The sequence below is a fragment of the Aplidium turbinatum genome, chromosome 15 (genome assembly GCF_918807975.1).
Source record: "Aplidium turbinatum chromosome 15, kaAplTurb1.1, whole genome shotgun sequence".
Classification (NCBI taxonomy): Eukaryota; Metazoa; Chordata; class Ascidiacea; order Aplousobranchia; family Polyclinidae; genus Aplidium; species Aplidium turbinatum.
In genome coordinates, this window is record NC_137486.1 from 21,849,250 (window position 1) to 21,876,700 (window position 27,451).

General features: G+C 37.9%; 1 protein-coding gene across 1 annotated transcript; it reads right to left on the bottom strand.

Annotated features, from left to right (window-relative positions):
• Positions 1–395: 395 nt before the first annotated feature.
• On the bottom strand, positions 396–27,451 carry LOC145784876 (uncharacterized). Its single transcript, XM_082596711.1, has 8 exons — positions 27,306–27,451; positions 24,095–24,261; positions 23,305–23,396; positions 16,378–16,502; positions 15,191–15,229; positions 14,720–14,867; positions 14,061–14,248; positions 396–1,333 (listed from the first exon to the last, which is right to left on the bottom strand). Exons 1-8 carry the CDS (start codon positions 27,364–27,366, stop codon positions 795–797), a joined length of 1,359 nt encoding a protein of 452 aa, XP_082452837.1. The 5' UTR covers positions 27,367–27,451; the 3' UTR covers positions 396–794.

The following is a 27,451-nucleotide window of genomic DNA, read 5'->3' on the forward strand; positions in this document are numbered from 1 at the left end:
GTGTATCGCGTTGCATTTCAGTTTCGACAGCCAGTGGGCTATTTTTTACAGAAATACAATTCTCGAATAGACGTTTTCGGAAGAGTGTTTCTTTTCGGTCATTACATACAGACGAACGGATCCGGGAACTTTATGTTACAATTTTCCCACGAAGAGATTATGGTTTACCGCTGTGACCACTAGTTTATATGTGAAAAGATGCTATGAGCAGAATACAAAGCTCTGATTAGTCCTTTTACATCACTATCGTCACACAACATGTTTTCAATAAGCACATCAAGATATTTATTTGACTGCACAAACTCGATATGCTTACCTTAAAGGGTCACTGCAGAATCATAGGCTACCGTACTGCAAGTTCATGCGTTTATTGCTAAAGCAAATGCAGTGTGTCTTTAATGCATTACACATTACTGTGTATCCTGAGACTTGGCAAATTCAGAGCAAACTGACACACCCTTCACTTGTCAGATATCGTAGTCTAGTTGGTCATTCCGTAGTTCTATAAATCCCCGGTTTAGCCTCATGGTTCACTGTGTTTTTTGATAAATATTTTAGGAAAAGTCTTTTATATACATAGGAACATTGGTAAGAGGCAAATTATAAGCATTAGCCCTACAGTAGCCTACTGTAGAGTTCTCAAAACCATCTATTCATTTTTCAGTTTAATGCTAATCATTTGAGCAATAAAAGTGGATTCGTTTTTCAGTCCAGAAATCTATATAATATTCAAGCTAAAGATGTAACACACGTTTGCTGGTCTCCTCACAATAAAAGCATTATATTGGGCTACGTTAGCCAAATACGGATCCAGATTGCAACAATAAAAGCTGGAGGGCGGGGCCAAGGCTATCCTGGCAACAATTGATGAGGAACATATTCTCAAGTAGGTTGTTATCACCGCCGAGACTTCCTGAAAGAAGGGTGCTGTTCCCCAAGAGCAACAAGGGAAGAATGCTGCCTAGTGGATTGTTGTTGTTCTGGCAAGATGAAAGCAACAGGAGGCTTGTGGTTATATCTATTCCTGAATCAGAAGAACCAGAATCCCCGAGGCCAACTATCTTGTTTGCGAGATTCCGTGATGCCGTGATGCCAATCCGTGATGCCGGGATGCCAGTTAGCTTGTTTGCGAACATCAGTGTACAGAGTGGATTGGGACTTGTATTAGGCTCCCCATTTGGTCGTGTAGGACAAGGAGGGCCAAAACAACTTTCTTCTCCGTTACTGTTCTCAGACAAAGCTGGAGGACAAACGCGAGATCTTGAACGCGTTCCGCTCCGGCAAGTTACTGAACAAGACGACCACGTCTGCCATTCCTCGCATCCGTCAGGGTCTGCAAAATAAAAAACAATTATAATATTGTCTTCTTTGCAGGAACGTGTCACTACTCCGCTGTCTAGATTTGCAATAATCTTCTTTTTATTGAAGTTTGAGATGCATGGAATTATGGAAATTACCCGGACCAGATTTATTGGAAGAAAGTTGCAAGATTGGGAATTACGTCGAGAGTCTGCACATGAAGGACATGTTTTTGGACTTAATTTACTTGCTGCATGCTCGCTATGCTTCAAAGGAAGCGAACTACGCACAACCAACATCCAGAATCAGAGCACATGGAGTTTTGCCATGAAGCTGGATGGACGTACAATCCTCGCAATTCCTATAACAAAGGATGGAAAGCCATTAAATAGTAGATCAAAGATAACGATTCCCTATAGTTCCAAGAACAATCAGCGCAATGGTTCTGTTTATGTTTTTCATATATGGACCTGCCTTAGTATAGCCTGAAGACAACATCCAGTTTGAGACTCTTCTATCAAAGCTCAAAATAAAAGACATCAGTGAAGTCCTCCAAATAGGCAGACTGAGATGGCTTGGTCACATTGAGCGCAGCTCAAGCTGGATCTCACAGGTCAGATGTGTCAACATCGCAGCACACCGGGGTCAAGGTAGACCAAACTTTCTTGGGAAGAACTTGTAAAACGTGACTTTGTAGCCCTGAACATGAACTCTGCCAACTCAATAAATCGCGAGGTGAGGAGAGCAAGACTTTGTTCTAAACAGACAGGCCACACCCTCGACATGAGGATTAATTCATGGCCTGTATAATTAAAATTGGTTGATGATGATGATGATGATATGAGCTACTGGCCTCTGTCTTTTGATGTGCTGATTGACAAGGAAGTGTCTACTCCCCTGGTGCATTGTTTCGAAGTTGTAGCGTTTGTTCAGATGCAAACTTTTGAAATGTAAAGTTGTATTCGCATCTGATGGTTACTGCATTGTCATGTTAAAACTAAAACAACGGCAATGTATTATTATTATAATTTATTTGCGTCAAACAAAGCTGTCCATATCCAAAACAAAACAACGAAATAATACACAAACTGCAAATGCACAAAGGTCACAGAGAGCCACTTTGGATGGCGTCAGTTTTAGAGTTCCCTAAATATAAAACTGCAAAACATTAACATCATGTACACGTGATAAGTTAAACATTCTTTGTGGTTTCATAACTTGAAACTTTATCTTCATAAAGCAATGATTGTTAAGACTGCTACTGAATGGCAGGTCAGATCAATTGGATGGCAGGTCAGATCAACTGGATGACAGGTCAGATCTACTCGACACTTTTACCAAAATGCACTGTGTATAGTTGAGAAGATATAAAGTTGAATTTATCAAGATAAATGTATACATTTAATACAGGGATTCATAGAATCCCAGGGTCAAAAACTGTCTGACAAGCGAAAGGTACGTAAATCAAGGATGCTGCCAGATGTTTTTGTAATTAAAAAAAAAAAAGGATTTTCTTTATTTGTAAAGTAGCATTACAATGATGAAAGTAGCGGCTGCTCAAAGCTTATCGTTCAAAACTAGCCTGAAATTTAAAGTTTTACAAAATTATTCGAAAACAATTTTTAATTTTGTCGTCTTGCAATGAGATTGTAAATTTATTTCCAAAACTTAAACTGGAAAAATTTACAGGTTCAAAAAATATATTACTAACATTTGTAAACAAGAAAGGTAGGAGAACTCAGCGTACACCTAAGGAAGATATACAATATACAATATTACATGTCTTCACGTTTCAAGTGCTAAAGCCTGAAATTTCCTTTCAAGTTACAGTATATGTTTTTGCCTAACAAAGCTTCAATTTGCAAGCATTGTCATGGTTTGATGAGTGGATAAGATGATGGCGGTAGACAAGTTTTAGAATAGTTGTTCACGACCAACTTTTGGTTTACCGCTATTGTAAAATAACAATTTATTTACTAATTCGAAAATATCTGGCAACACTTTTGTTTGACACCTTTTGCTTGTCATATGCTGTAGCCAAGTAGGTCATCCACTCATCATATACTCCTATGAATCCCTGGTTTAATGCTGTAGTTCAATGCATTTTTGACAATTTTATTAAAAAGTCTTTTTTGTTCATATACAAACGTTGGTACGAAATAAGCAAATTATTCATAACAGTAGAGTTCCTAAAGCATTCCATTCATTTTTCTGTCTAATCATTCAGGCAAGTAAAAGTTGATTCATTTTTAAGTCTAGAAATCGGAATAGGCCTACTGTTCAAGCTAAAAACGTAACACACGTTTGCTCGTGTCCTCATAATAAAAACACTTACGTCGCTATGTTGCCAATCCAGGTGACAACAATAATAACGGGAGGGCAGGGCCAAGGCTGTCTTGGCAACAATTGATCAGGAACATGTTCTCAAAAAGTCCATTATCTCCTCCTAAGCCAGAGCCGGTGCTATTTGAAAGGAGCAGCAAGGGGAGAATGTTGCCTAGTGGGTTGTTGTTGTTGTTACTGTTTCTGTTCAGACAAGACGAGAGCAGCAAGAGGCTTGTAGTTTGATCCATTCCAGAGCTACCGCCAGTTAGCTTGTCCACGAGCATCAGTGTACAGAGTGGATCGGGACTTGTATTAGGCCCTCTATTTGGGCTTGCGGAACAAGGAGGGCCAGAACAACTTTCTTCTCCATTACTGTTCTCAGACACAGCTGGAGGACAAACGCGAGATCTTGAACGCGTTCCGCTCCCGCAAGTCACTGAACAAGACGACCACGTCTGCCATTCTTCACATCCGCCAGGGTCTGCAATACAATATAAAAAACAATTATAATCTTGTCTTCTTTGGAGGAAAGTGTTACTACTCCGCTGTCTAGATTTGCAGGGGTATTTTTATTATAATTTATTATTATAACATAGTTATTATACTTATATAGTAATATACTTAATACTTATATAGTAATAAGACGTTCCTGTTTAGTGTACGATTTACTGCACTGAGGAGGCCTCAAGCTCGAAGCAGTGGCGTGATGTCTGCAGTTATGTAATGCTCTTGGTTCTGCTTGGTTCGCCAATTGAGAACTTTGCTAGCAGACATCTTGCTGTTGCATTGCTCATATAGCTCACCATTTCGGTAGCTTGAGCACCTTGGCAAGATGGGTGAAAGTACCCAAATGTGATTCCTTGCGTACCGTACCACAAATGGAATAGTCATCACGCTGCACTACTTAGGCTACATAGTAATAACTAAAAGGGGTTCCTCTCCTGTCTAGTGTAGGTTAGTATTTACTGCACTTGTGGTAATAATTATTTTATGTGTAGGCTAAATATGAGATTTATTGAGACTTTAAATGTTAATTGGCTGTCTAATGAAATTCTGTCTGAATGACGGACATTCTAACTATTTTGACTATCCAACTTCATTAAAGTGCCCCTGACAGGTTGGATCCAAGTATAGTAACTTTTTAAAGCATTTCCTAGCGCAGAATTATACTAAGCGAACTTTTTAATCTTAACCTCGTAGCTCGACTGGTTAGGGCGTAATTTATATCAAACGCCTGCTCCGCAGCGCCACCACAGGCGAAACTCCATATTTCACTGCTCTGGGACGACTTTGGTGGTATTACGTCATCCTAAGTGGGCGTCGTTAGCGACGGTTGAAACTAATGTTTCCTAGATGTAATTGGTGGACCACAGTTTGGTCGGAGTTGGTAAAAGCGGTTGCTTTTTTCAAAGATTTATTGTTTTTGCAGTTTAATAAAACTGTACTGGATATGTTCCTACAAAACCTAAAATATACTTGAAGTGAAAAATTAAGAAATCGTACGAATCATCATTCATATTTAATTTATCATCACTATTTAAAAATAAATAAAAGTTCTCTCTCTCTCATAATCTGTCTTCAGTTGGCTATCCGGTGTAACGGCCATCTGGATAGGTTTCCGTTTTCTCCTTTCGGTTTATTGTTTTTTCTCCAGTTCTTCCTGCTCCTCATAAAAAAAGTCTTCAGAACTGCAGGATGTAAGTGTGCCTCAAAATCGGTCAAATTTGTAACACAACTAGAGGCGTCCTTCTTTAAAAGTTTATTCGTCTGTGGCACTTCATGGCAACATACACATTCATTGAGCTGGGGTATAGACTCGCACTTGGGGCAAACGCACCACCTAGAGTGCTAGTTGTGGCAAACGCACCACCATAACAAATCACTTTCTAAAATTGGTGGGGACATTTACTGGGAAAGGTAGGAAGGGTTGACGAGCGAAGCGAGCTAGAAAGATCGGGGGTCTGTTCTGACACACAAACAAAAACAGTAGGTAGGCTAGGCCTACAAGTCTAATGCGATGTATATATTTCTTAATTGTCAATGTCAGCATTGGACAGCAGACGTCCAAACACTCGGCAACGAGTTTCCGGCGAATCAACCAAGTCCCTGGTGGTTGGTCCAATTCAAAACTTTGTTGTGCACTGTGCACATGGCAGAACATTGCATGATTTAGTCGTTTCTGTGTCATGGTAGATCGTAACCAAGTTTTGACACGTTTCAAAGTTGAAAATGACGGTTCAGCTGAACACGAGCTTGCTAGTGAAATGAGCAAAAGTCGCACAAAAAGTTCCACTTGCGGAAACATTTGCCGAACAGCAGATGGCATCTTCTTGAATACGGTTCGAAAATCTTCCACCGACTTTCCATTGTAGGCTACTGCTTTCGAAAGAAGCATAGTTCTTAACTTCTTGTGCAAGGAACTCTGTGACAGAAAACTTATGATAATCGTCTACCACATGTGATTGCAGCTTTCCACTAAAGAGTGATTCTTGTAGAATTTTTAGTGCTCAAGATCGGTCGACTTGAAATAGTAAGATTTTGCAGCGCGCTGTCAATGGCTGTAAAATACTAGATCGATATTTCGTCTTTGCTGTTTGAAGTTGAGGAGGTTGATCATGGCCATGTTCATGCTAAAGATGATTTGGGATCTTTTTGGGACGTGACAGTTTCAATGACTCAAGGTTGCAAATCCTCCATTAGTCTCTCAGCATTTACAAAGACGCGATGAAATTCTTCTTTACTTCGTAGCTTAGATAGCGGAGTTCAGCACCTTCAAGCTTGCCAGCTAGCCACAGTCACCGTGCAACCTTGCAAGGCTTTGTTAAAACGTCCTGACGCTGAACAGATGAACAGACAATGCCGCTAATAACCCAAGCGTATGCTAATAATGGCCCTGGCGTAACTAAAACAAATACAATTTGCGAGTTGCGCCAGGGGTTCCCCACATAATAAAATATCTCTACTACGGTCAGGGTTTCCTCGCATAAAACAAAAATGTTGTCCCCTCCTTTCAATAGGTTTTAAACGTCTGACTAATAAAATTGTGACATTCGGTTAATATTTTCCCTTTTACGTTATAAAAATAATGAAAAAAGATGGTGGGGACATGTCCCCGCTGTCCTATAGGGATCGGCGCCCATGGTTACACTGCAAATGGCAATAGCCAGATTAGGACAAATAAAAAAGTATCAAAATTGTTGCCCTATGAAACCGCAATTTCAATTGAATTGAGATGCTGTTTGATAAAAATAAACTTGACCTATTTGATCGAAACCTGGTAGTAATAATAAGTTCACTTTTTCATTTCGGTAATTCTTAATCTGCACATGATTTAGGCCAACAGAGCCCCACACACTCACGTTTTGCAGTAGCCGTACTATACCTTACCAAGTCACCACAGAGAAGGAATGTATCCTTCCCGCTTACGGTGACGTCACAGCGGTGTTGCCGTTTTTATTTTCGCAATTGAATGAGTGCCAGATTTGCCGATATCAACGAAAGTTTGCATCAGTAGCGCAACCAGAAAAAAATTTATGGGGGGGCTAATTCAGAAATGTCGGCCGAGTGATTTGCGACAATAATGACAGTAGGCCAATGCCCATCCCTTTGATTAATATTTAAAGGCACTCACGGCCCACAAGTTGTGCTGTATTCGTAGGGTATACGGCGGTATACGCAGTATACTCTCTGCTTTTTCGAGCAACTATAGTATACCCTCTGGTTTTCCTAATAGAGTGCGTATGCTATCCTTAGGCTACTGATTCTTGACAACTAGCCTACTAACTAACTACTTAACCCTTTGAGAACCAATGGTATACGAGTGTACAATGGTACTTGGGTGTACCATGAACCCGTTCTGAGAGTTTTATTATTCAATCAATTCATTCAGAGCATTGTTGGCAGAATGCAAATGAGACTTTGTGCTAATGCCGACACTAACAGTGGTCAGCTACTGGTTGATATTGCTAACTTTGCAACTTGAACAAATGATAGAAGGAAATTTGCGTCATGGAGAAGCAGAGGTGAGAAGAATTTGTAGACGCTTTGACAAAGCACTTTTTGTGTAGCCTTAGTCACTTTATTAAATACAGTTTACAACATCAATCCAGTCTTATTCAAATAGAATCCGAGCATGAAAAACAAAAAGAATGGCGGTTAAAAATACATAACACACCCCAGTTCTCTTAGTTAACCAAGTAAATGGATAAAAATTAGTAGTTACTTACAGTCTCATTATAACTGCAGAGCTGGGCTAACTGGTCAGGTGAATACTTAATTAAGGTAAAGTAATAACTATCTAGTTATTACAGACGACACAGGATAAACGATACTTTTACTCAACTATAACAGAATAATTGACCCTTTTACTCAACTATGATACATAAAGATCAAAAACAGATAAAGTAAGCTTTCCTTTGTCTAGCAATAAGCCATGCCTCAGCTGAAAATGAACTTTGACCAGAGTTGCCAAAATAAAATCACACAATGACATAATAAAGCAAAAGGGACCATGATAGGTCACAATGACTGGGCTTGACTGAAAGCATAAGCAGCAGAAAAATTGAATTTGTGACAGTCATGGAGAAGCAGAGATGAGAAGAATTTGTAGACGCTTTGACATTGATGAAATACAGTCAATTCAAGGGTTAAGAGACTTTAGTGAAAAAGTTGAAATTGTGCCCAACAATTTGAAGCCTCTCTTGACAGCTATTTCAACTTTCCTTGTTCTACAGCAGAATGTGAACGTGGTTTCAGTTTATTGAACGATATTATCACAAGTTTAAGAGCATCTTTGCTTATTGATAATGTGTGCTGCTGTTCGATGTTTACTAAACTTAATTGCAATGGACCACCTGTGGCTCAATTTACTGCTAAAAAATGTGTAAGATCCTGGCTGCCAAACCACCGATCAGCTAAGGATACTAGACCCCAAATTTGTAAAGAGGATAAAGATGTAGATTCCTCTCGGCAGGTTGTTTGGAATGTAAGCCTATTCATAAAAAATAAACAATTTTGTACCTCTCGTCCAATTCTGATGTTGATAATTCATGCTATGGTAGAATAAATATTAGTATTTTGCAAGTTGTGTATTCATCATTTTATCAAATCTGAGACAGTATACCCTGTGTTTTTTTTTACGAAAACAGCACTGGTAAATTTGATGTGGACATTTTTCCTACTTACAAACCATTGTCCAATGCCTGTAGTCTACACCTCACGTGATCTGTTTCCCACCGCATAATTTACTCGCAATCATTCTCGTATCATTTGTTCAGTTTGTGCTTTCAGTCCAGAGTGTCGTTACAGTTACAGTGCATAGTCAAATTTATCTTACGATTTTTCATTTTATGTATTGCAGATTTAATTCCTGATGAGGACACACGTACGTGTCGAAAACGTTTGAGTTTATTTTATTTAATTATGTTATATTTTGTGTGAAATAAAGTATGCTAAACCCGCTAAAGTTACTATGTTTTATTTCTTTATCATCATGAGTTAAACGTGAAACATTGCTTGTCCATTCTGTTTGTGGGAAAAGAATCCAAAACGTTTGCTCGTAAAATCGGACAGTTTATGAAAAATAAATTTGATGTGGACGTTTTTCGTATTTATAAAACATTTAAAATTAGTTCGTATTTTCAACTAAAGTCCCAGACGCCTTCGTCTCTCTGCTCAAATGTCGTATATTGTTTCACATGTCCGTGTGATTCGGCATTGACGTACATCGGTATGTCCACCAGACATTTGACCACGAGAGTACGGGAGCATCTGAACTTTAGAGACTTAAAGAAAAGTGCCATCCCAATTTGACACAAAAATTCAGGAAGCGCTGTTAATCAAACGCTACAACCCAGATTTAAACAAACAATTATTTGCGGGTGGCGCCTCCATTCTCCTCAATATTTATTAGTTGTATCACGTACCCCGTGGTGCAAATTCATTTGTAACTTAGTCATGCAGTTGCCTTTTCTTAATGTAATTTTTCGTCTGTCTGTATGTTTTCCACTCTATTGCTTTTAATCGTTGCGTGTTTCTCGATGCTTTTAGTTAGTTGTTTAGTTAGTTAGTTACGGTAGTTACTGTCAAGAAGTGAAATTTATTGTAGTTTATAAATATTTGCAGATTCCTGATGAGGGCTTAAGTTAAGCCGAAAACGTTTGAATGTTGTACTATTTGTAAATATGTAATATACTGTTGTAATGTTCAACCCTGTGTTATTGTTGTGTCTTGCCTGTCTTTGGAATAAAAAAGCAAACTCTCTCCCGAAACTATATTATCAGAAGGTGTTCGTATAATATTGTAGGTTTATAACAACAATGAATTTAAACATTATTGAATAACGAAATAACAAGAGATTACGAATTATCACATTTAACAGTCATCCCAGTTGTAGGCTATAGCCTAGCCTACGTTCTAATTTGTATTCTCTCTCTCTCTCAACGGGCAAGTGTGAACAGTTTTTATTTTCTGTTACCGGTACCTTTTTTCTATTTAGAGCAGCTTAGATGAAAAAATACAAAATCTTTAGAAAATGACGTAGCCTATAGGTTAAAATGGTTCCCTTGTTAGCAGAGATGGGCAAGATCATCTGTTTTATTGATCTTGAAGATCAAGATCTCTTTTTGGGTAAGTTACTTGAAAAAATGCAGTTCGTTTTGAATAGCGTAACGTTACTTGTGCACACAGTTTGCCTGAACATTCAAATTTTGATCAGTAATCTTGTTTTCGCCTGACTTTTAACCAAACTTTAGCCTTATTGCACTCACCTATTGAAACTTTTGACATGTTTTATTTGAAATATCAAAGCACAAATAGACTAAATTGTTCGAAACAAATTTTTATTCAGAAAAGCCTAACATGATAATATCTAGGTAGTTTGTTGAACATCAGACTTTGTTTAGAAGTCATGTTTTTGCTTGACTTGCAAACAAACTTTAAAGTAATCACAGCCCAGACAGAGTCAAACTTATAACATTATAAGTAGGCTACTTAACAGTAACACAAAAAATGAAAGTTTGCTTTGAAATACTATTGTTTGAAACAATTGAGGACATTTTTGGACTATCTTTGAAAAAACAATAAATTTTATTTAGCTAACTTATTACATTATTTTCAAAGAAATTTTAGGCTATTTACACTCAATAAATGAAATTTGAAAGTGCTTTCAATGAAATATCAAGAACGAAAAGAAATCCAGAAACCGTATTGTATTGTCATGCAAACAATTTTTTGATAAAGTATATTGGCCGTGATCCACTGCCAGTGATGAACGCGTATACAAAAAATATTGACGCCGTCAGCGTAAACACAAACGTTCGAAAAATCATACGCCGTATGCGTCAACATAACTTGTAAAAAAAGTTGGCGGCGTCAGCATCAGCGCATACACTAGCGTAAACTCATTTTGTTTGCTAGGTGCCAAACATTCACACGGTATAAACCACTCGAAACCAATAAGTTTTATTTTGAATTTCCACGAAGAAACACAAGCATCTGAAAGTGTTCATCTGACATTTTGCTGCGTTTTGGTTTCAATATGTCTTTGCCCATTGAAAACATTCTTTCAACTGCAGCGCTGGAAGGTATTGGCGTGTTGTAACAAAAAAAAGACATTAAAAAGTATACGTTGACGCTATACGCTATAAAACCGCGAAAACTTTACGGCGTAGCCTCAAGCGACAACAATCCAAAAAAATGTTGCCGTAAGCGTTAGCGTAAACAAAAAGTCTACGCCGCAAGTTTACTGCGTAGAATTTGCAGCGTATAGGCTACGTACATCTCTGACTGGTGGGCCTTAAATTCCCTTGCACGAGCTCAAGGTATTGCTGGATGCCATGTATTAGCCTATACTTTGACAAGTGTCTCGCTGTGTAGTAAGTCTTGCTATGGAAGTCTTATCCATATCTTATTCTTCAACCAACTTCATCCTCACTGATGATGTGCGCCTCAACCATCTGCAACAAGAAACATTTTTCTTTGCATCTGTTCTCACTTCTCAGCTGGGTAAAGGTGAGTCCCATGTACATGAATCCAAGCATCGTAAGATAAGAAAACAAGGTTACTGTATTATACTAAGCCTTCCACACTAATGAGAGTAGAGTGGCCAGTTCCCTTCTCTGACACGCCTTTTCTTTAGAAACTATACCTAGTCAAGTTATTACACCTTGCATAAAGATGAGCGGTACTTTTCAACAACCAGTCGGGAGTGGAATCAGTATTACATGATTGGTAAGTAAGCCATTATCCGCTGCACCATCCAACCACTTTATTTTTTGCAGCATTTTTTAGCTAAAAAAAAATACTATATTTTACATTGCATTAATTCAATATGTGCAGACATTGCATCAATGCAAAAACGATCAATAAAAACAGCTGATATACAAGTCTCCACCCTGGTCAAAAATACCATGAGGTCATACATCGGAATCGCCTATATACAGTATATAAAGAGAAACTACTTTACTGTTCTTGGTCAATTCCAACCTTAGATGTACTGTATATTCATGTCATGGCATTTACACCCAGGGCGAAGATTTGTATACCACCTCCCAATAAGCTTGATTGATTTGTAGCTGGGTTGTGATAACATGAAGAACAACTGCATGAAATACAACTTACTAATATTAATAAAAACACAATTACCTTTCATTTGCATCCTTTTGAATGATTTCTTCATCACTGCAGCATTTGCTATCATCAACGTCATGTCCCGATACATTATGACACGTTTGATAGCAAACTTAACATATATTTTTGCTTTTATGCAAGTTCAGGTAAGTACAGTATATCAACACAGTATTACCCACGGATATATTACCTATAAATTAAAGTAACAACTCAACAAAATTTAACCGGACACTGCTTTCGTGGATATAAGAATAATTGCTAATAACAACATCCTATGGTAACTTATTCTTGGTTTGGTGAGCGGAGGAAGAGGAAGGGGGCGCCCGAAAACAAGATGGCTTGACACGATTGTAAATGACAGTGGCATGGGAGTGCATGAATTGAAGGAGGCTGCGTGGGATCGAGATATGTGGAGAAAGATGACGTATAGAGTGACCGAGAGTCGTAAACGACTGAACGGATGATGATGATGATGATGCGTGGGATCGAGATATGTGGAGAAAGATGACGTATAGAGTGACCGAGAGTCGTAAACGACTGAACGGATGATGATGATGATGATGATGATGATGGTAACTTATATTATCCAATCACATAAATAAACTCTTACTCTGCGAACAATACCCTGGAATCTGAACAATCCTGTCTGACATAAAAGGAAAACCCTCACAAGAAGAAACAATAATAGAATTACCAATGCAACATCAAGTATACAGATACGGAAGCTGGAATACAAGTCTAGACTAACTGCTTGTCAAAAACTCAAGGATATCATAGATTGAAATCCACCAAAACTACAAGGTAAAGTTGGTGAATAGTGTTTTCACAACTTTACCCTATAGCTTTCCTATTTTCTAACTTTAAACCCTGAAAGTTCGTGGTTAGGGCAAGAAAATAGCAAAGGAAAGGTGTATCAGTGAAGGCTTAAAACAGCTTTGCCTGGTTGAGTGCTGTTCAAAAACTTCACCCTATTTAAGGTCTATTCCAATCTATGATGTCATGTCGTTTTTGACCAGAATGAAAACTTGCACATCATCCCCCGGTCCCTACTAATTCTAATTGTAACATGAAACTGCGCTAGAAAGAAATTGGCGTGAAAAAAAACTTCTTTACAAAAACTTCTTGAGTCCCTAACCACACATAAAATTGCATGCATGGTTTCTTTATTGATAAGGAAATTACTGCAAACACCTAAAAATGCTTTAAATATGATTTTTGTTTGTCAGAATGGCTCGGATCATCACGATGCAGCATCCAGCAATGGTCGCCGATCATTCCAAAAATCTTGGTAACGTGACTCCATTGCTTGTATATCCTGATGAAATTGTTTATTTTGCTAATCATTATCTGCACCAAGGTTAGCAGGGGAAAAATTGATGCGAGTGAAAAAAATGTATTTTTAAAGACATGCGACAATCCATCTCTTTGTAAGCTTCAAGCAAGTTTTCAACTTCCTCCTTAAACAAGAGTGACATTCTATTGCCCAAAACGTCTGCACACTGCCACTCAAATACTTTCCAAGCACGCAGTTCGAGTGCAGTTAGCGCTTTCTCTTTGAGAAACGTGTTGTAGAGAAATGCGAAACCATACCTTACCATAAACTGTATTACCATAAGTCAAAGCTTTAAAAACAAAAAATGTAAATATCTCAAAAACGTGATGTGCCAGAAAAAAAGTAAATGCGTTTTTGAAATTAGCGTCACAAATGCGTTTAAAAACACATGAAGCCATCTTTGATTAAAATTTGCTGTTGACCAGTGTAATCTATTCCTTCGGTCACATATCCAAACATTTCTACCAAGACCTACTTTCAGGGGTCAGAATAGGAAGTCCACTGAGTGGAAACACCAATTGATTGCAAGTTGAAACTGCCGCCAGCACAGGCGAGTTCCTTTCGGTTAAAGCCTGAAACTGGTAAGCAAAGTCTGGAACATCATTTGCGGCATTTGCAACTTGTGCCGGTCTTCCGTCTGATCCGCATTCCGCAAATTCCGGTCTGAAAATGAAAAAACTAAAGCATTCCTTTTTTACTAAAAGCTGTTTCTAAGCTATAAAAAATAAACTTGATTGATTGAAAAGCGAAAAATTTTGGACGCACAGCTGTTATCAAAAGGATCAACAGCCACATAGCGACAGGAAGCCCGCAGTGCTGGACTGGGTAAAGGTTAGCACATGACCCAGAGATAATGACTCATACACATGATCATACATTTAATTAACAAAGAGGAAAGTGAAGCATAAACTGCAAAGGTAAACAGTGTGTGGTTTTTTCTTTGCTGCTAAATCTTCTCATCTTCTCTTTCTGAAACGTTAGTTTCTTATTTTAACTTCTCATTTTCTTAAACTACACTCTTTTTTTCTCGACAGCTTATGCCTCTATTTTCTTCTTTGTTCAATCTATGGTCATATTCTAACCTTTACCAGCTGACCATGGTATGCAGGTCAGTATGTTGGACTTTATACTTACGCACAAACAGTATCCTCCGCAATGAACTGAGTGACGGAAGGAAAGTTGAGCTCTCTCCTTCGAGGCTGTTGGTTGATCCGTTGTGAGTTGCATCCGGTGTAGACCTGCACTTCAGGAGCGTTTGGACTAAAACGATTTTGCCTGCAGGCTGCGAAGAGTAAGGTACGATAAGATCACTCGTGTAAATGTCACTTCATTTAGCGCGTTTGTGCTATGGAGATTTGATACCAAAGTTGTTCGAAACGACATTTGGAAATAAAATTTTGCTTCATATTGTAATAACTTACTTTAAGGAAGTCATTCAACTAAAAATATACTAGCGTAAAGCATTTTTTTCAGCCTCCATGGCGATACACGCGTAAGCATCAGGGGCTCATGGTGTCGTTGATGATTGTGCCTGTTGAGCAGTTTCTGCTTAAACGTAACAATTATCCTTATTCTGTTGTAATACTGTAATTATAGTTTTCTTACTTGCAGGGTCAACCTGACGTTTCGTTCGAGGCGAAATAGCTGCAAAACAATCAAACCAAGCTTTGTTATTTTTGTATGAAAAGTTCTTAGCTTCAAAAAAATTGCGAAGCAGGGGTGTTCAAACTACATGGATGGATGTAGCCCACAATCAGGCATGCGCAACCATTTTACTGGCGGGCCAAATACGGAGCTATGAATGATAACGCGGCCGCATTAATGTTTTATAGAAGACAATCTAGTGTCATTTCTTGTGAAAGTAGTTTATGTCAAAAAACAGATTTGACGCAGTCCACGACGCAAGTGTGCGACAACTGTGGTAAGGTAATCTACACAAATGAAAGAACTGCTTGTCTTTGCCGTCAGGGCAGGTTTTCTGTACGCCCTACCTTGTCATTACAATTTTTTGTTACCAATAGACCTGAAAAATCCCAAAACGGTAGTGACATATGCTCTCTGCGCTGCAACAGCAATACTGTGATGTATTTTCATTCAAACATTATTTTGAAAACAAGCAAAACTTGAGAAATGGCGGGATATCGACCACAGTAAAACATTCTCAATTTCAGTCACAAAATTAATCCCAAAACTAAAAAGCTACGGTAGTAGAAAATAAAAGCGATCCGCTAATCTAAAAAAATACGCCAACTCAAACAAATACAAGCCCAAGTTTGCGGGAAAACCGCAAGATTGGCAGCACTGTTCCAGTGTTCCACACGGTAACCACTTTAACAAGTCGAAATTCTGCCACTGAAATTGACTACAATGCAACCGCCAACCAATCAGAACGTGTTATAAGAGGCTACCGTCCAATTGTGACCCTTCTAGCACTCATCCAGAGAGTTAATGCTTGTTTTGAACTTTATTTGGTAATTACAGAAGAAAAAGAGCAATAGCAGTGGTGAGAATCGAACACGCGTCAATGAAATGACTATTTCTAGCCCTAACCCTATCCCCTAAGCCAACCAGTTGACAATAAATCCATAACTTAATTTGCTTTCTATGATCTTCTTTTCGCCATTTTTTACGTCACTTAAACCGTAGCTTATGATTGGTTGGTGGTTTCATTCTAGTTAATTTCAGTGGCAGAATTTCGACTTGTTAAAGTGGTTACCCTTCTGAGCGTTAAATCAACGTTAAACTCGCATTGTGAAGTTGCAAGGCAGCAAAACTGTAAGCCACGAACTTACTTAACGTAGTATAGAGGTCAATGCAGTCTCTGCTGGGGCCTTGTAAGGTGGACTGGCTCTGAAGAAGTTGATTGAGCCGCGACTTCCAACACTCAGCAGAATCACGATTCCCATTCACCCTGAAACTGGAGTCAAAACCACAAACATGAGATTCACAGTGCTGGGGTGTTTTGTATCCTCTATTTTCAAATTTCAGTGTCAAATTTATGAACTTTATTATCATTTTTATGCCTGAGTTCTGCGCAAACGTTGGGAAACTCATCTGACGCAAAACATTGAGACAACTCGCGCAGCATTGCCCGATGAATTAAGTCTATTATCCTGTAGTATGGTTGCACAGAGACGGGTTGAGCGTTACTAGGAAATACAAAATGTGTTGGAACTTTGCGCATTCAGGTTACCATGACAAACGTTATCTGTTGCATATAAGAAACTCATTAGGAAATATAATGTTGACTGATGTGGTAGGTTACAAGACAAACGGTTGGTTTGTATCTTTATCTTCAGATTGACAAAGCCTTGGTAGGTTATTCCTGGTAGTTTCGCATACTTGTAGAGGCTTTTAACGCAGGGCCGGTTACCTAGATTGTCACGATTTCTTTCTATCTCTTACCAGGAAAAAGACTTGGAAAGATTCAATGACGTAGTTTAATGGGTCAAACCGAAAAGCAGTCAATTAAATGTCGAATGGTTCTACTAGTGAAATGATAATCTAACTTCTTGAAGGACTTTAACGAACGGCTTCTCAAATAACTCAAATTTCTGCACCAACTACCAATCCACAACCCATAACACAACTCTCATAATCAACTCATAATAATCATCTCATCATAATACAACTCCCATAATAATAAAATGATTACACAAATTACACCACTATTTATAGAAGGTTGTTTCGGTCTAGTAACTTCGAGAAGGTTACGTAATGTTGCATCACACGAACTCATCGTTCGGTCACGTTGCATTGAGCGGCATAAACAAGCAAGTTTAAAGAAGACTCTAGAACTGCACGTAGCAATCGAATGATCTAGAATACACGTTACATAATACAGATTTCGTAATCAGAGGTTACTGCAGGATAATGACCGATGATAACCTAGAGCAGCGTTTCTTAACCTTTTCTGACTCTAGCACCCCTGTAAACAAGCTTGAACAGTCTCGCACCCCCTAACTATCATTAACATACAACTACTACAGTGCCAGCCAAAAGTTTAATAGAGGCCGAAATCTTGACATGCTTTCACATCGACGGCGATATACTTTGTAATGATGTCTTTTATTGTTGTCTAACAAACTGTACTGCTGTTTTGATTCATGATTTGGTATTTGACTTTCATTTTCCAACAGAAATTCAATAACCATATGTAAGTGAATCAACTCTCTTGAAACGACAGCACAGTTTGTTAAACAACAAGAAACTTCACTATAAAATATACCGCCAGCGAGCAAAAAGCATGTCAAAATTTCGGTGCCGCCATTGAACTTTGGCCTGCATTATTGAAAGGAAAGCAATGTAAAAAGGGTAACGAGAGTCTGTTCACGTTCTGCGGTTGGATGCTTCAACTGGTGTTGCCGAAGTCTAGCAGGCTTCAAATTTGAGTTGCAAGAGACGAAATGGCAGGTCATACACTGTGCCCGGTCTGGTCCTCCTCGATTGTCCAGGAATACAGTAAAGCCATACTTGACATATTCGTCACTCCATTTGCGAATCTGCTGATACTGGCAGAAAGACGAAAAAATGCAGAAAAGTAAAAGGGCATTTTTTGATATTATACTGCATGCATTTAGCACCCCCTAAAGTCAATTCCAGCACCCCCAAGGGGTGCTAGCACCCCCGGTTAAGAAACGCTGACCTAGAGCATAAGAATTTTACAATCAAAACAACACGCTCGATCGAGATACAAGCAGCCCGTCGCAAGACCTCGCACATTGATTGTGACATACGCCCCCCCTTAGAATATTGTTGCAAACAATATAACAACACAATCAATACAAAACATACCACAAAACAATTAATTACTCAATAAAACAGTTCTCATTAGTCCATCGTTGCATGATCTACCAACAACAGCGTTTCTTTAAACAATAATCACGTTTACTGTGAAAGTTTCCAACGTCCTCAATATCTTCAGTGCATCGGCGAGCAAGATGACCCATCTTCTTACATCGGAAACACTTCCTCTCCGGACAGTCCTTGGCCAGATGACCTTCTCTGTGACAGTTGTAGCAAGCCTTTTCATCAAAAGGGCAGCTCCTGGCTATGTGTCCAATCTCCCCACATCGGTAGCAGTGGTTGTCACGGCAACGTCTGTTTTCGGAATGTCCGCCGTCAGCAACGCACTCCCTGGCGAAGTGTCCGCGTCTACCGCATCTATAGCAAACTCCAAATGGTCGTCGCCTGCCTCTTCTCCTCGGTTCTTCGCGCTCATTGTACCCATGACCGTGAGATCGTCGCTGATTATCTGCAGAACAATCTCGAGCAAAGTGGCCATTCTTGCCACAAGAATAACAAGTAACTTCAGAATCTCTCTCAATAACATTTCCGATTATAAGATCAACTAAAGGGTTTTGTAAACATAATGCTTTCACAGTCCCACTACAATACGGAGTTTCGATATATATCTTCGCTAACGGTCCTTGGATTGAAGTGTTATTTATCGACATCACAATTCCAGTTTTTCCCTTTATCTGACTGTCTTTAACCAAATCTCTCCTCACCATTATACCCGTAGAACCAGAATCACGTAAAACTGTTACCTTTTTGTTTCCAACTTTTCCATTCACTACTGGCAGGTAATCTTCAGGTATTATTTCTTCGCAAACATCTTCATCCGGTCTCTCCTCGTCAAGCGCTGGTTCATGAATCATTATCGCACAACCACCTCGATAAACGTCCGTGTCTTTATCTTTTCCAGACTGATTTGAAAGAGAAAACGACTTGTCCTTGCATTCCTTCGCTTCGTGTCCTTGCCTATTGCAACGATTGCACCACTTCCTCGATTCCTGATGATTTCTGTTAGTCTTCCTCCGGCAGTTAACAGACTTATGACCTAAGCCATTACAATTAAAACAACGTACTTCTCTTGGAACCGCACCTCCTTTAAAATTATTTGTTTGCTCCTCGTCATCATCGAATGACAACATCTCTTCGGTCGACAACTTCTCATCATGAGCAACTAAATACTGTTCCGCCACACTGGCTATTTCTTCTAGAGTCTTTGGACTTCTCTCCATTAAATAAACAGACAGATCTTTTGAACATGAATCTGTGAATTGTTCCTTAACTATAAAGTTTGCCAATCCGTCCAATGATTGTTCGGCCCCCGAAAGTTCAAACCATTTTAACAAAAGGTTTCTTAAACGTTCGATAAATTGACCTGGGCTTTCGTGTCGTTCAGGCTTTGCCTCACGGAATCTTTGACGGTATCCATGCTCGGTAAAATTGTATCGCTTTAACAGAGCTAACTTCAATCTGTTGTAATTCATGGCTTCTTCTTGTGAAAGTCTTGAATATACATCAAGAGCTTGTCCCGATAATAACATGCTTAGCTGGGTAGCCCACGTCGACTTCTCCAATTTGGCTATCGTAGCATATCTTTCAAATCGTAACAAATAACTATCCAACTCATCTTTTTCTTCAACAAATGATGGCAAATCTGGACGTCTAACTTGCGCCACAATAACATCTCGAGCATTATCATTAGTAGAATTAGATCGCTCACCAATGTCCAGCTTTTGTCTTTCTAATTCAAGTTTTAACTTTTCCTATTCATATTGCGCTCTTCTTTTTTCAGCTTCTGCTTCGTACTGCCGTTGTGCTCGCTTCTCTTCAGCTTCTGCTTCGTACTGCCGTTGTGCTCGTTTCTCTTCAGCTTCAAGTTGTGTTCGCTTCTCTTCAGCTTCAAGTTCTGCTTTCCTTATTTCACGAGCAGCTCTTCTATCTTCTCTTTCGTCAGCTTCTCGCTGAGCTTTCTGGGCCATTATCTTGTGATACTCTTCCATCACAAACTGAGACTTATCATTGTCACTCAGCCCCACTCGTTCAGCCATGCTCCGTAAGTCTTCAATCATCTCATGTTTGACAGTGTCCGACATTTTGACAACTTGTTGTTGATTTATTCTTTTGGTAAATCTTCGGTTTTTCGGTTTAATCCTTTTTCGGTTTATATTCCCGGACGAGCCCCCAGAATGTCACGATTTCTTTCTATCTCTTACCAGGAAAAAGACTTGGAAAGATTCAATGACGTAGTTTAATGGGTCAAACCGAAAAGCAGTCAATTAAATGTCGAATGGTTCTACTAGTGAAATGATAATCTAACTTCTTGAAGGACTTTAACGAACGGCTTCTCAAATAACTCTAATTTCGAACACAATTTATATCAAAAAAAAAAAAAAAAAAAAAAAACAGTGACTTTTATTTTTTTTATTTATTTAACATGTAAATTTGCGTTTTTTTTGGGCTAGTTGTGCTGATAGTAATCTTCTGTAATTTTTTCGTTTCGATCCAGTTGTGCTGATGAATCCTATAGGAAGAAAACCGGTTCCACAACATAAATTATATTAAGAAAATTTTTGAAATACTATTGTGAGTGTTAACCTGGTCAAATGGTTTAAGGTTTAGACTTGAAAAAAAAACTATTGATTTATTTTCTTAATGATTGCTTTCTGTGTTAGGTTGATCGCCCATTTGAGGAAGTGTCATAGTACCTGATCACCTTTACCAGTTAGTTTTTCTTACTTTTGAACAATTTATATCAGCACCAATTCTCATCTACTTGTATTCGATTACTTTAACTCTCAATCAACAATAATTTCTGCACCAACTACCAATCCACAACCCATAACACAACTCTCATAATCAACTCATAATAATCATCTCATCATAATACAACTCCCATAATAATAAAATGATTACACAAATTACACCACTATTTATAGAAGGTTGTTTCGGTCTAGTAACTTCGAGAAGGTTACGTAATGTTGCATCACACGAACTCATCGTTCGGTCACGTTGCATTGAGCGGCATAAACAAGCAAGTTTAAAGAAGACTCTAGAACTGCACGTAGCAATCGAATGACCTAGAATACACGTTACATAATACAGATTTCGTAATCAGAGGTTACTGCAGGATAATGACCGATGATAACCTAGAGCATAAGAATTTTACAATCAAAACAACACGCTCGATCGAGATACAAGCAGCCCGTCGCAAGACCTCGCACATTGATTGTGACATAGATTGACAGAGTAGACTAGTATAGCATAGAGTTTCCGCTTGTTGTCGATGCTCTATCTGTGAATTATTCCACCCACTAAGTGCAGCTGAATGGAAAGCAGCCCTTGAAATGCGTTGATCAAGCGCACACCTCCAGATTTGAACTAGCGCTGCTGGATCTTGAGGTTTTTCTTGCAGAAAGTCGGGAGCTTATCCATCTGAGTTATCGTGGCGGAGGAAACGAAAAGAAAGATAAAAAATGAAATATTTCAACAATATCGAGCAAATTACAGAAGTGCATACCGGAATTATTAGCAACAACAACCAAAGACAGACTGAGAGGTTTCCAAGCAAACATTGTACCTCGGCCCAACGTAGTGTGACAGTTGGTAAAATAGTGCTTCTCTGTTGTTCCAACGTATCTTGCACCACTCGTCGCAGTTGGGCCAACTTATTTTACAATCTTTGGGCCAACGTATAAAAATTGAGGGGTTACCATAGTTCGCCCGCAAATAATGATGTTGGCCCAACGTTCTGTACAACTGCACAGCAACATTGGCAAGAACGACTTCCTAATTCTAAGTTTTTTTTGCATTTTCATTGTCCCATTACAATTGTAAAAGGAATACCATGAAGCAAATTTAAACAATTCTTCGAAGGTATCTTCAATTAAAATATTTCAAAAGTTGGCAAAGTAGGCAAAACTACACTACCCTCAGCCAACCCGAACAACCTTCAGCCAACGTTGGGCCAAGGAAAAATGTTTACTGGGTTGTTTAAAACAAACTTTCCAGTCAAAATGAACATATTCTTCATTAAGAATTTATGTTGATACAAAACAAAACTGTTTTTGTTCTGAGCACTCACAGTTTAAATAACAGACAAAACATTTCGTTACCCTAAAATTTTGCATATTTGACTCCGTTTATGACGAAGAAACACGACCGATTTGTTGCTTATCAAATTAGATTCATATTCTTGCTTCATCAACATTACGTCAAACAATGCAATGTACTCAACCGGAACCATGGATATATTTTACCAAAATTTTATAAATTGTTATTGTTTTAACACGCAAGCTTCATGCTTATTTGAGCACAGTTGGAAACGTTATTGTAATTTAATTTCGTCTCGAATTTCTTTTTGTCTCCACTGCTCCGAATTTATGTTTAATGTTAGACGTTTTTACGTAATTTAATGTGGAAAGTAACCACTCTCACATCTTTGGCCAATCTTAAAAATAATTTGTGTTTTATTTTTTCTTGCCTTCAATCGCACTGCATTACATAACTTTGTAAATTTTATTTTGTATTCGCTCTGAGGATGCGCATTGTCATGGTCCGCGAAACGTCAGTGAAGCAATAAATCAACCTGTTTGTTGTTGCTTTTACTTTCACTTTCATCAGATGAACGTTGCAACTAGTGCTAGAAACGATAATTGTCCTGATGAACACCCAAACTTTTCAGTATTCAGTTCATACCCTTTATAAGCCTACTCAAAAACAGAACATTTCTACATTCTTTATTAATAGTCTTTTATTAAACAGTTTTAAAAACATTTCATTTTAGTTTATTTAAAATCAAAAAATTTCACGCAAGCAATTAACTGTATTCAGCTGGCGGAGTGGAAAATTGAATATCAATCATCCGGGGCAATCATCAAGTAACTGATATAAGTAAACAACTGCTTAGGCACTTGGAATATTGTTACCTTGTGCAATTTGACAGGTCTGAGTTTCGGTACCACTGACTATCGAGTACAGTGAAGTCCATAACACTCCCCCATTCCCATATGTTTCCCATCTGTGGGAGATATAAAGATTCTGAAAGAGTTTGTTGTGAAGTCTCGGTCATTGCAAACAAACTCAACCGAAAGTATTCCCACAATCTTTGCAACAACGAGATACCAAAGCTAATAGTTGCCCTTATAAAAGAGTGTGGCTACACTGAAGCAAACAGTAAAAATAAAACGTTTGTAATAAACTAAACTAAGTAAGTATGTAAGCTAAGTAGGTTGTTAGATTTTGTTAAAATTCCATATTGGGAAAAACACTGATGTCCACCATTCACTTGTAGATGTTTCAGAAATCCAATTTTTAGTTAATCTTTGATGTCGAAATTAAGATATTGTAACAAAGATGGTATTTTAAGCTAACTAATTTCACTGTAACGTTTGACCTGGCATACCTTCCTGTAGAAATAATGGGACGTCTCAACTACAGTTACTTCGAGGTTGTTACACTGATCCTAAAACGCCCGATTTGAGACGAAAGTAGGCTAATTTACAACTGACCCCCCCCCCCCCTGGAAGCAATCCAAAAGCCACATGTGTGTGTGCGTAGCATGGGAACCAATCTGTTTTATAAATTTCCAGAAAGTCAAAGCACAAAAATGTTGATGACTTCAGTAGCTACACATTCAGAAACGAGTAGGAAGCTTTGCTGTGTTCTCATGGGTTTTGGCTTAACAAATTAAAGCAATTAGAAGTTAGACCTACTTACTCTGGCACGCAGACAGTCTGTAAAAAAATCTCGTAAAGTTTGGGTTTCATCAATTTCCGATATTGGTGCTTGTCTCTTCTTCCGTCGCCTAAAGTCATAGTCATCTCCATCATCATCATCGTCGTCATCTTCTTCATAATCAACAGCATCATCCGAATGATGGCATGCTGAAGAAGTAAAGTAAATGAAAACATTAATAACTAAAAGATTGGGCCTTTTAACAGTTTCCAAACTGAAGACTATGCCTATTTTTTGTGAGCTTGGAAACCTGAATTGCAAAACTTGTTTTGGAAAAACAAAGTCTCTATGTCATTTACAATAAACTTGCACTTAATGATTTCGTACAACGTTCGGAAAACTAAAGACAAAATGAGCATGACTAGTACAGGACGTTGTCACATGTTGCAGCACAATAGAATTATGGTTGTCAGAATGAATATAGCCTACAAATTAGCCTACTTACATTTGTCAGTTTTACAATTCAATAGATGGATTAATCTTTTGTTTCAACATTTGATTTTATGATTTTATAATGTTCGACTATTTGTCAACAAATTGCCCTACACAGTGCCAACCATAGCATCAGAGGTGATACCACACGGCTATTTTCACGTCTTTCGCTGCTCCTGGCTAATTAGATTGAATTATTCAACACTGAGCGTTACGCGTTAAGTACGGTACTTAAAGCGTAGTTAAACGTTTCTAAATTTGAGGCATAATTGATAAAGTAAGACATTTTTAAACTGGTTGTGCTTTATTGGTGTATTAAAAGGATTATTATCAATCTGTGCGTCGTTTGAAATTTTAAAAGGCGTCGCTCAAAGGTTTGGTTCCGTAGCTAAAAAGAATTCATATAAATATAAAAGAACTAAATCCTTTTATAATAAGGCCATGGCGACCTTTATACACAGGCCATGATAACGTGCAGCTACAAATTTGACTGAAGTCCGATCTGCCAGTGACCAAAATCGCTAGTATAAGTTGATAGTCTGAGTATTAGTTAATAAAATAATGTTCGTGTGTATTTTGTGAAATTTTGAGTTACTCGAGTGTTTTTGCTACCATTGAAATAATGGACTAGAATAACTAGATTATCGTTTCTAGCACTAGTTGAAACGTTCATCTGATGAAAGTAAAAGCAACAACAAACAGGTTGATTTATTGCTTTACTGACGTTTCGCGCACCATGACAATGCGCATCCTCAGAACGAATAACATACAAATTAAAATTTACAAAGTTATTATACTGCAGTGCGGTGAAGGCAGAAAAAAAGGAAACACACGTCATTTTAAACCTTTATCATCATCATCATCATCATTAAACCTTTAAAATAATGTGTGTGTTCGTTTTTTCTTGCCTTCATCGCACTGCAGTAACTTTTATTTTGTATGTTATTTGCTCTGAGGATGAGCATTGTCATTTGTCGTTGCTATTACTTTCACTTTCATCGGATGAACGTTGCAACTAGTGATAGAAACGATAATTGTCCTGATGAACGTCCAAACTTTTCAGTATTCGGAATAGATTTAGCACTTAAGCTGGAAATCCAAGAAGCATCTGGCAATACTGGTAATTGGAAAAGATTTGTCATTTTTTTAACGTAAAGTTTAAAGTTTTGCAGTGATTTGAGATTTAGTGATCACACTTTGTCAATTTGCATTCTCAAAACTAAGTTATCATTTCAAAGGGATATAAAGTAAGTTTAAGCTAGATTTCAAAATTAAAATATAAACAGACATAACTCAGCAACAACACTACATTTAACATTATAAAAACAAAAAGCAAACGTTTTCGGTTAGTCATACAGCCCTTTTCAAGCCTATAAGAAAAATACATATTAAAAGAAACTGCCAATCGTGCTCAAACAATAAGCCGTGATTGCAGTCCTTCAAAATTGTTCGTAAGTGTTTGTCCGAGTTCGACACCAAGATTCACGAGGCATTGATCATCAAATCTTTAAACCCAGGGCTCAACAGGCAATTATTTGCTGGCGGAGCTTCCTATCTTTTAACCGTTTTTGATTGAATTGTCACGTCTTGTGTTTCTCGCATTTGCTTTGTTTGTGCCACTATCTCGTGTTGTGCTGCTGTCAATCTTGCGTAATTCTGCCTGATTCCTTTTCTGAACAATTAATTAATTTTTACTTCTCAAATACTTGAATCGTTGTGCTGTGTAATTTTCAGTTACGATTTTGTGTGAGCGAGGCAGTTTCTCAAATGTTTAGATTTGACCATATATTTGCTGTGATACTATATGATTCTTTAGCATTTCTTTTAATATGTATTTTTCTTATAGGCTTGAAAAGGGCTGTATGACTAGCCGAAAACGTTCGCTTTTTGTTTTTTGTTTTTATAATGTTAAATGTAGTATTGTTGCTGAGTTATGTCTGTTTATGGTTTAAAAGAGTTACCTCTCTACCCAAATTGTAAAATCAAAATAGATCGCTATGAGTAAGGCGATGTATGTTAAACTTAGTTCTTTTGAGTCAGCAAGTTATTGAACAATGCTTAATTCAAAAATCCAAAACATCCTAGTAGGCCTACTCACAGTTTTGCCATGACTTTGAATACAACGAAATATTGATTGTAAATTAAAAAAAGAAAAAATTCATTGTAGGCCTAAAGGTCGCAAATATTGCATTCCATTAATTTTAGAAAAATTGTAAGAAAAACATTAAATCAGGATATAGATTACTGATTTTTGATCCTGCGTGCCAACATATAGCTCATAACATAATTTTTCAATGTCATCAATAAGTTAGTCATAAGTGCGTCGCGAGTTCAGCTAATTCTTTTAAATGTGTCACTTCGAAACTTATGAAACATTTGATTCCGTTAGAAAACGAGACATACCAAAATTTCAGATAATTTTTTAGGTACGCGACCGCTTTGAGGGTATTAAAAGAAGTCCACCAGAACAAAAAGGTTGAAAACCACTGATAGGATCTGATTGATAAATAAAATTACTTTCTTCTTTCTCTCAATCTTAGCCCAAAAACAGCAATAAGTTACAAGTTGAAATAAGCCTAAAAGGAGCTAAAATTTGAAAGTTTGCACAAATTACAGTAAAGTTAAAAACAAAATTTTTAGCTAGAATGAAAAAAAGTAAACAAAACTGGTGAGTAAAACCAAGAGAGTTATAGTTAATCCAGAGAGCACGAACATTATTTGATATTATAAAAAATATGCGATGGCTGATGCGGTTACTTACCTTCGTTTAAAATGATTAATCCAAAAAGAATGAAACATAAAAGCTGCCAGCTTAGCTTCATTTCGTGTTGACAGACAAAGTACTGAGGAGCAACAGTTCGAGCACCAATTCTACCTGCCACGTTCACAATGTCACCTATTGACAAA

Bases quoted from the DNA above. Each gene is read 5' to 3' on its own strand.
- LOC145784876 (XM_082596711.1), bottom strand. From the start codon at position 27,366: ATGAAGCTAAGCTGGCAGCTTTTATGTTTCATTCTTTTTGGATTAATC. The intron at 14,868-15,190 runs GTAAGAAAACTA...TACTCTTCGCAG, and splicing joins ACGTCAGGTTGACCCTGCAA to CCTGCAGGCAAAATCGTTTT. The intron at 14,249-14,719 runs GTAAGTATAAAG...TTTCATTTTCAG, and splicing joins GCGGAGGATACTGTTTGTGC to ACCGGAATTTGCGGAATGCG.